General features: G+C 53.2%; 2 protein-coding genes across 2 annotated transcripts in view; both read right to left on the bottom strand.

The window, feature by feature from the left end:
* Window positions 1-631, bottom strand: part of LOC101640603 (kallikrein-8) — an 8,990-nt gene extending 8,359 nt beyond the window's left edge. Inside the window, exons 1-2 of the mRNA XM_013006694.2 lie at window positions 584-631; window positions 26-164 (exon numbers count right to left, since the gene is read on the bottom strand). Coding sequence (XP_012862148.1) covers window positions 26-92 — 67 coding nt within the window. The 5' untranslated portion in view covers window positions 93-164; window positions 584-631. The remainder of the gene's footprint in view (window positions 1-25; window positions 165-583) is intronic.
* Window positions 632-2,361: 1,730 nt separating this feature from the next.
* The window catches only part of LOC101640921 (kallikrein-9), a 9,786-nt gene continuing 2,310 nt past the window's right edge, over window positions 2,362-9,837 (bottom strand). The window contains exons 2-4 of the mRNA XM_013006695.1: window positions 6,019-6,284; window positions 2,805-2,941; window positions 2,362-2,514 (exon numbers count right to left, since the gene is read on the bottom strand). Coding sequence (XP_012862149.1) covers window positions 2,362-2,514; window positions 2,805-2,941; window positions 6,019-6,284 — 556 coding nt within the window. The remainder of the gene's footprint in view (window positions 2,515-2,804; window positions 2,942-6,018; window positions 6,285-9,837) is intronic.

The following is a 9,837-nucleotide window of genomic DNA, read 5'->3' as shown; positions in this document are numbered from 1 at the left end:
TGTGACCCCTCTCTGGCCCCCTCACCTGCCCAGGCTCCCAGCAGCAGCAGAAATATCCATGCCAAGACTGCAGCCAGTGGGGGGCGTCCCATGGTGGGGGTCTGGGAGAAGAGCGGGATTGCGAGAAGAGGATGGGAGGTGTCCGGGTTTCCTAGTGCCGGGATCTTGGGATTGGGAAGGACATATGGACGGAGATGAGAGGCATCCCAAAAGGCTGGGGACACAGCACGCATTCACTGCCATCCAGTTTGATGCTCACCTAGAGGACAGGGCAGAACTGCCCCTGTGAGTCTCCGAGACTGTGAGTCTGTCTGTCTGTCTCTGGGGGACTGGGTTCTAGGGAGGATGGCAGTGGGGGCTCTGGTCTCCTGGGTGCTGGAGAGGAGGGAGCTGGGAACTCCGATTCCTAGGCCTAGGGAGGAAGGGGCTGGGGGGCGGGAAACCAAGGGCTAGTGAGTGGGGGTGGGATAAGGGTCCGGATGCCTGCATCCGAGGGAGGAGGGGGCTGGGCCCCGGATTCCCCAGACTGAGGTGGGGGAGGGCTGGGGGCCAATGCCTGTGTCTAAGTCCGAGAGCATCTCACCTCACAGACTCCAGGGGCGGGCTCACCTAGAATTCCTGCCCAGCAGGAGAAGCCCCAGGACTCCGGTTCTGTAAGACCGGTACTCGGTTCTGGAGCCTTTTAACTGAGAATCCCCGCCTCCGGTTCCGCCTCCTCCAGCTCGGGCGCCCTCGGAAGCCGCAGGGAGCAGGGAGCCTGGATCTGACTGAGGAGGTGCGCAGGGGGCTGCCCACGAGAGTCCGACACAGGACAGCCTAGAACCTCTGGGTCTGGAGGCGCTGGGGTTCAAGGCAGTGACTCTCGGGTCTGGGGGACGAGGGGCCTGGGGTCCGAATTCCTGGGACTGAGGCAGGAGGGGGCTGGATTCCAGGGTTTGAGGGAGGAAGAGGTCAGGGGTTTGGGAGTCCTGGGTCTGAGAGAGGAGGGACTGGGGGTTCCCCGGCTTCTGGGGTCTGGAGGAGGCTAGGGGGCCAGGACCCCGGGGTCTGAGGGAGGAGGGGGTTGAGGGCAGGATTCCGAGGTCTGAGACTGGAGGGGGCTGGGGGTCTGAGGGAGGAGTGGGTAGAGGACTCTCAGGTCTGAGACCGGAGGGGGCCTGGGGAGCTGAACTCCTGGTCTGAGGGAGGAGGTCCTTACCCCCACCCCTACCCCCACCTCATACTCCGGATCTGAGGGAGGAGTGATTGGAGGCTCAGATTCCCTGGTCTGAGGAGGAGAGGGATCCCCGCCTTCGCCCTCCCCTCCACCCCCAGCATTCCTAGTTCTGAAAGAGGATGGGGCAGGGGGCGCGGATTCCTGGGTCTGAGGAAGGAGGAACTGGGGCCCCCGGCTCCAGGGTCTGAGAAAAGAGCGATTGGCGCATTCAGACTCCTTTTCTGAGGGAGGTGGAGGGTGGGGCTGAGGACCCATACTCCTGGATCTAAGGGAGGAGGGACCGGAAGGCTGGACTCCTGGACCTGGGAGAGGAGGGGGCTGGCAGCCGAATTCTTGCGGGAGGAGGGGCTGCCCTCTAACTGGGAACGAAAACAGGTCTTTTGGGTCCAGAGTGGAGAGGGAGGACCAGGCTGCCCCTTGAGAGGCCTGGGATGTGGGAAGGCAGGTTTGGGAGGCGCCTGACCTGGTTTCCCCTTTCCCCGTTGCTGCAATAAGGCTGATGCAGGGACACTTGGGGCAGGACGCACTAGGGGCTCAGGGATAATTGCCTCTCGGGCGGGTCTCTCCACCGCCCTGCCTGCATCCCACAACGCAGCAGACGGAAGGAAGGCGCGGCTCCTCGCTTTTATTGCAAAACGAGCCATCGGCTCGGCAGGCACGAGACCATCCCCTAATGTCCCCATTCGCGTCCCGGGCCGGATTCAAACCCAAGACAAGTCCAAGGCCAGACCACGAGGGGCGGGGTCTGACGCAGGCCGAGTTCCAAGAGGGCGGAGCTACTGCTCCCCTGACAGCCCCGGGGGCGTGGGAGCCTGGCGCTCAGTGGGCGGGGCCACAAGGGGTGGGGCCCACAGGGGATGTTCTATTGGGCAAAGGTCCAAGGGGCGTGGCCACGGTGAATGCAGTTCCCTGGGGATGGTGCCAGTCATCTCTGCAACGTCACGGAGGTGAAGCCACGATGGGTGGAGGCTTCTCTGCGCCCCGTCAGGGGGACGGGGGCCACATGGTGGGGGTGGAGCCTGAATACGCAGCAGCGCAGTCAGGAACGCAGCTGCAGGCCCCGGGTGGCGTCCCCCGAGGCTGGAATCCTGCAGCTCACTCAACCTCACTCCCAGAGTTCCCTCTTGGTCTACTACCGCGAAGCCTCAGTTTTCCTCCATGGTCTTTCGGATCCAGTCCACGTAGTGGCATACGCTGGTATAGACGGCGGGGCGCCGGGGTCTGGAGCAGGGCTCTGAGCCCCCAGACACTACACCGGCCAGGGTCCCATCACAAACCAGGGGGCCTCCAGAGTCACCCTGTGGGCGAGGTTGAAACCGGTTAGCTTAAATGGTTACATCACATCACATTATACCGGCGACCCTCCCCATCTTCTCCCTCACCCCCTCCACTCCCAGCCCCCAGGAAATCCAGGTCCCCTGCCCCTCATCCGGAAACCTCCCTCAATCCCCTCTCTCTTCAGATCCAGGAGTCCAGGCCCCTAGTCCAGCCTCCTGCAGGACGGAGGTGTCCCAGCCCACCTCCCTTTATCCCAGAATGTCAGGGGGCCCAGTCCTGGGCGACGGCCCCTCTCTGAAGTAGGCCTCACCTGGCAGGAGCCTCGGCCGCCCTCCCAGAGGCCGGCACATAGCATGCTCTTGGTGATGTGGCCTGGGTATGCCCTGCTGCAGAGGTTGGTCTCTAGGATGCTGATGTTGGCACATTGCAGGGTTTTCGGGTACTCTACTGTTGGAGGAAGAGGATCATGGATGGTCAGCAGTGGACTCCGTCCGAGACAGGCCCTGGCTGGGACCCTCTCTGCAGACTTCCCAGAGGAGAGAGATCCACAGCAGAGAGAGTCACAGGAGGAAAGAGACTGTGAGGGAGATGGGAGGGGAGAGGGCCAGAGAGAAAGAGAGACAGGGAGAGAGAGAAAGCAGGCAGATGCACCCCATAGGGGTTCTGAGGCTGTTGTGTTTATAGAATGGAGCCCTCATGGCCCTGTGGGGTCAGCATTGGGCTTCGAACTGAAAGATGGGTGGCGGTTCAAACCCACCCGCTGCTCCATGGGAGAAAGATGAGGCTGTCTGTTCCAGGAAAGATGGACAGTCTCAGAAAACTCTACACAGGGTTTCCATGACTAGATAAAGGGCCGCTGTGCCTTGCCATCAGTGCGATGGCATTGGGGCTTTGGTTTGGGGTAGTTAAGAAGTAAGGAGTCCTGATGGCACAATGGTTAAGCACTCGGCTCAGCTGCTGACTGAAAGGTTGCTGGTTCCGTTCCATCCAGAGGCCCAGAGGGAGAAAGACATGCTGACGTGCTTTGGGGAAGATTCCCCAAACTCATACAATCAAACTCACTGCTGCAGTCCAACACACTCACTTCTCTTGCGAGGATGCTGACTCACAGTGACCCTAGAACAGGGTAGAACCGCCCCTGTGAGTTTCCAAGACTGTACATGATTATGGGCGGAGAAATTCCTGTCTTTCTCCTGCAGAGTGGCTGCTGGTTTCGAACTGCCAACCTTGAGGATCGCAGCCGCACAAGTAACCACTACACCACCAGGGCTCCTTATCCTGACTACCTAGCCATCCTATATAGTGGTTTCTGAGGCCAGAAATCATTATGGTTGCAGACAGCCTTGTTTTCCTCCCCTGGAGTGGCCAGTGAATTCGAACCGCCAACCTTGCGGTTAGCAGGCCAATGTTTATGGGACAGTGCCACGATTATAGCCTGGGAAACACCGTGGGGCAATTCTTCTCTGTCACACGCGGTCACCACATGTCTGAAGCAATTACAGGGCATCTAACAGCCGTTAAGAAGTAGAAACGAATGAAAAACAAATGAAACCCCCACCACCCAACTGGGGAGCTGAGGGTCCAGAGTAAAACTGTGCTCCACGGGAGTTCCAAGCTGTGGTCTTTGGGGAGCACATGGTCAGGCTGGTCTTCTGAGGCACCCCTGGGGTCAGGGATAAGGTGCTTACCTCTTTGCTCCACCCAAGGCCACAAGAAGCCGATTTTAGGGAAGAGAGAGAAAGAAGCCCATTGCTGTGTTGATTCTGACTCTTAACCCTATAGCACAGAGTAGGCCTACTCCATAGGCCTCCCCAAGGCACAAGTCTTCACAGAAACAGGCTGTATCATCTTTCCCCTGCGGAGCAGCTGGGGCGTTCAAACCATTGACCTCTTGGTTAGTAGTGGAGTGCTTAACTCATTAGTGGACATAACTATAGGTCTAGATATGGATATAGATATAGATCGTAGTAGAATGCTCAACTCATTGTTACCAAGGCATAGCGATAGAGCTAGTGAGCTAGACACATACATATATAATACATACGAGGAGGCTTTTAAAAGTTCATGGAAAAATTAAATGAACATATAGTAAGATATTTTCCATGGAATTTTTAAAGCTCCTATATGCCTATATCACATACGTGTGCAAACTCAGGTGCTTTTGGGGTCCTGATGAGTGATATGGGTGCAGGGGTCTGTGAAGGGAGAACGTGTCTCATGGGGTGGACTGTAGTGAAGCCGTGAATTCACGTCATGTCTGAAGGGGCAGCCTTTAACACTGGCTGCTATTTGAGTGAATATGAGGCTCTGGTGGTATAGTGTTCATGAGTTGGGCAAGGTCAGCAGTTCAAAACCACCAGCCGCTCCATGGGAGAAAGACGAGGCTTTCTACTCCAGTAAAGAGTTACAGTCTGGAAACCCCACAGGGGCCATTCTGCCCTGTCCTATAGTGTCTCTATTAGTCAGCATCGACTCGATAGCAGTGGATTTGGGGTTTTTTGTTGTTGTTGTTCTTCAGTAATGCCAATTAAACAAAAATTAAGCAAATCTAGAAATCTTGCTTTCCTGTTAAAATCTCCCAGGGTTTAGATGAGGGCAGCAACAAATCTGTACTTTCGTCCTGCTCCTTTGAAGACTCTGCTGATACGCATGTGCCTTATTTGGTGTCTGAGAGCTTTTATATTTGACTTTCACATTTCAACATTTCAGAAATCAGGATGGGTCAGCAGTACATGGTGTCATGCCCTGATCAATAGGCTTGCTGGCTCACAAAGGAATGATGAACCTTATAGTTTATGGCATCTTATATTTGATGAGAGACCTGATAGCGTCATGGGTTAACCACCTGGAAGGTCGGTGTTTCAAATCCACCAGCTACTCCATAGGGGAAAGAAGCGGCCATCTGCTCCAGTCAAAATGTTCAACCTTGGAAATCCTAAGGAGTAGTTCTAATCAGCTCTATAGGGTCACTGTGAGTCAGAATCAACTTGGAAGCCGTGGGGTAGGTTTTTTTTATGTGTGTGTATATATTTGATAGAATGTCTACATGGGTGAATTAGAGAGATGTTATTGTTAGATGTTGTCGAGTCTACTTAGGCTCATAACAATATCATATGGTAAAGTCAAACTGCCTCATAGGGTTTTGGGGGATATCATCTTTACAGAGAGATAGCCAGATCTTTCACTCATGGAATCATTGGGTGGGTTGGAACCACCTCCTTGACAGTCAGCAACCTAGTGCTTAGCTGTTGTGCCACTGGGACTCCATAATAGATAGTTGGATGGATGGATGGATGCATGGATGATGGATGAATGGCTGATGGATGCATGGGTAGGTGGATAGTTTAATGGTTAAGTGAGTGGGCAGATAGATTAATGAATAGTCAGGTAGGTGGGTGGGCGGATGAGTAGGAGGGATGGATGATGGATGGATAGATAGATAGACAGACAGATAGGAAAAGAGAGAAAGCAATGCCACCCCCTTGGCATGGGACATAGCAGAGCACATTGCAGTGAGGCCATACCTATAGGACTGGACACAGCCCCCCAGCCTGAGATGAGGCACTGGGTGCCTGGGGAGGCACAGGTCTCACTGAGGTTGAGGGGCATCACTTCAGGACCCAGGTGTGCTTGCCTGGGCAGGCGCATCAGCATGATGTCATGGTTGTGGTCTTGGGCACTGAGGTCTCCGTTGAACCCGGGGTGGGGGAAGAAGTCTGTGACCCGGAACAGCTGCTCCGGACCCTCCCACCGCCAGATGTGGTGCTCCCCGAGGCGAACCCACAGGTACCTGTAGGGACAGGTCTTGGAGGTAAAACTGGGGCACGGTGGGCATTTCTCTGGCCCAGTCTTTTTTTTCTTTCAGTCAGAGTGCTTTGCGAGCCCCTCCATTAGGCACACATCATCTATTTGTGACCCAGGGTATGATTTTTAAGCACGATATGCCGCCTCTCTGTTTTCTTGTTTGTCTAGGGTGCTCTGTGATTTTAAACAAGACAGGTGCCATCTCTGTGTTAGAATACTCTGTGTTTTAATGAAGACATCTACTCTCAGTTTTCTTCTGTATCAGGGTGCCCTATGAGTTGCAGCAAGACACATACCTGCTCTGGCCCTCATGGTGTCTTTGTGAACCCAGGGTAGTGTGTGGTTTTAAGCAGGGCACATACCTTCTCTGTATTTCTGTCCACCAGAGTGCTGTGTGACCCACCACATGCCATACACCCTCTCTGAGCTTCTGCTCCCACTCTGTCCCTTTGTCTGCCTCTGCCTTTGCACCCGTCCTCTCCAAGGCTCAAGGACCCTCTTAGCCCCATGCTGAGTGAGCCACCTCCCTCCGCCCTGCCTAGAGCCCTGGTGGTGACCTGGGTTCCCTGGAACTGTGTGGGCACGTGGGGGCCCCACCTACCGTACAACAACAGCCACACCCCCTGCCCCCACAGGTCCGGTGGCTTTTGTGGGGAGTGGCTCTCTGTGTGTTCGTGGTATATGTATATATGGGATATGGAAAATCCCCAGATGGAAGGTCATCTTGGAGGATTCTCTGATCTTGGGCGTCTACCTGCCATAACCCTCACCCTTCAACACAGTTCCTTCTGCAGGCTGAACCTCGAGTCCTCTTTCTGTGCTCCCAGCCCACTTGCTGCTCTCTGGCTTAGTGCCCTGGACACCCGGGGGCCCTCTGGGACTGTGTGTGTTTATTTCCCAGCCCCTGACAGTAAGAGACCCGCTGAGGACTTTGAAATCAGGATGTGGGGAACATGGGGTGGTGACTTATCCTCATCACCTCCTTATCTTGGCTCTGTGGCAGAGAGGTTAGCCTCTCAAACACCTCCCTTCACCGTTGCTACCTCTGTCTTCTGCCTCCCTGTCTCAGCTTCTGTCTTGCTTTGTTTTTTGGTTGAAATGGAAACATAGTTCTCCGAGCCTGATGCTAAAAAATAAAAGAAAAAAGAAAGGCCCTGTGTGGAGCAATGCAGGATGGGAAATTCCCACACAGATGTCCCAACATCTGCGCATCATTTCTGGAAGGAAAAACAGTGGACCATTATGGATGGCCACCCATCAACGATAGGGTAGAGGAGATGCCTGCCTCCAGCAGATCCCAACAGATTCCAGAATTCTCTTCTTTCAGGATGCCCAGAACCAAAAGTTCTAGAATCCTGAAGACCCTAACATTCTAAGAAGGAGCCCTGGGTCACAGTGGTTAGTTGCAATGGTCAGCGGTTTGAAATCACTGACCAGTTCATAGGTGGGAAATGAGGCTGTCTATATATAATCAGCCTTGGAAACTCTATGGAGCGATTCTACTCTGTGAGAGAGTTGCCGGGGGGCAAAATTGACTAGGTGCCAGCAGTCTTTAACAGGCTAAAATCCCATGATTCTAGGACTGAAATTTCATATCATTCTGGAGTTCCATAAATGTATAGGCTTCAGGCACTGATGAGTTTGAGATTCAACTAGTTCAAGACCCTTGGATTCTCTGCATTAAGGCTCTCAGGATTTGAAGAATCTAGAATGACAAGATTCTGGAATATTAGATCCATTAGATTCTTGACATGTATGAGTCTAAGTAAGCCCTGTTGGGGTAGTGGGTTACACACCTGGCTGCTGTCCACAAAACCAACGGTTCAAAGCCACCAGCGGTTTCTCAGGAGGAAAATGAGGCTCTGTACCCCCATAAATACTCAATTTCAGAAACCCACAGGGCAGTTCTATTCTGTCCTATAGGATAGTTATGACTCAGAATCAACACAAGGGTGATGAATTTTTTGGGGGGGAGTGTTTAGGGGTGGATCTAAGGCATGTGGCATTCTCAGCTCTTAGAATATTCTTGGCTCAAGATTCTAGACTTCTGAGAATCACAGTATTCTCAAACACCAGCAATGAAAGAGTGCAAGGATGCTTCTATATTCAGTGACCCTTGAATCCTCTGTGTCACATGAGAGCTCTTGAGACAGGACCAGTCCATGTGAAGACACACCATAAAACAACTCAAAGGTCACTGCCACCCAGTCAGTGCTGACTCATAGGGACCTCCTGTGGGTTTCCGAGGCTCTAACAGTTCACCGGAGTAGAAAGCCCTGTCTTTCTCCTGTGGAGCAGCTGGTGTTTTAAACTGCTGGCCATTCGGATGTAAACCACTACAGGACCAGGGCTCCCTCAGGACATACCACACAAGGGCAAAACTTACGTGGTGGATTTAGCGGATTTAGGACCTCACCACCACCGAACGAACAAATGGGGGGAGCAGGGCAAAGGCAAACAATTTCATGCATGAGTAAGAATTCACTACAAATTGAAATGAATAGTTTGAGGATGTCAGTTTGAATGGATTATCCCAATGAATTCCACCTGTTTCTTCTCTGCTTTTTTTGGTTTGTTTTTAAATCCGTCTGTTAGAAAACCCAACATAGACAACACAGTCGCTGGTGTTGAATTTCTGTTGCATGGGGCTCCCCTAGGATTCTATGATTCTAATGCTCTCAGCACTTGCGGGTCTGCCTGAGGCCACGCGTATAGATTCTTCCATGGACCCAAAATTTCCAGAGTCTGAGATTGGATCTCTGGATCACTGTCTAAGGATGTGAAGACCCCAATTTTCCCATCTTAGACCCCTAGGATCCAATATTTTAAGACCAGAGTCTTACAAGTGGTGTGGTGGATAAAGCGCTTGGTTGTCGGCTGAGAGCGCTCTAGTGGTGTGGGAGAAGGACACGCAGTCGGCTTCCCTAAAAATGTACATCCTCCCAATCTCTCTCAGGGAATCGAACTCCTCCGAAATGAGTTTGGCTTCTTACCTTCCTCATGCAGTGACCCTTTAAGATAGTTCCTCATGTGGTGGTGACCCCCCAACCACAAAATTATTTTTGTTGCTACTTCATCTCTGTCATTTTGCAACTGTGATGAATTAATTGGGCAACCTCTGTGAAAGGGTCGTTCGACACCCCCCAAGGCGGTCGTGACCCCCAGGTTGAGAACCGCTGGTTTAGGGCTTTTTGAAGTGTCTTTGGGGTGCGTGGGGTGGTGGGGTGCAGCCTTAAGGCGTTGGGCTGCTCACCGAAAGTTCAGGGGTTCAAGCCCACCAGTGGTCTCCTCCGGAGAGGGAGGACCACGCTCTCTGTCTCCGTCAGCATTGAGTCTTGGAACCCTACCTTGGGTCGCTTCTGAGGTGTTGGAAATGGGCTGGAAGACATTAACTGACCAGGGCGGTGGTTGGCACAAGCCCTGACGGCGCAGGGAGTTGCGCGTTTGGGCTGCGAATGGAAAAGGTCGGCAGTTGGAAACCACCAGCCCGTCCATGGGAGAAAGACGAGGCTCTCTGTTCGCGTAAAGACGATGAACGC

The sequence above is a fragment of the Echinops telfairi genome, unplaced genomic scaffold (genome assembly GCF_000313985.2).
Source record: "Echinops telfairi isolate 266 unplaced genomic scaffold, ASM31398v2 ScPeMD7_655;HRSCAF=1070, whole genome shotgun sequence".
Classification (NCBI taxonomy): Eukaryota; Metazoa; Chordata; class Mammalia; order Afrosoricida; family Tenrecidae; genus Echinops; species Echinops telfairi.
The sequence above is the reverse complement of the archived record's forward strand: the minus strand, read 5'-3'. Positions and strand labels throughout refer to the sequence as shown.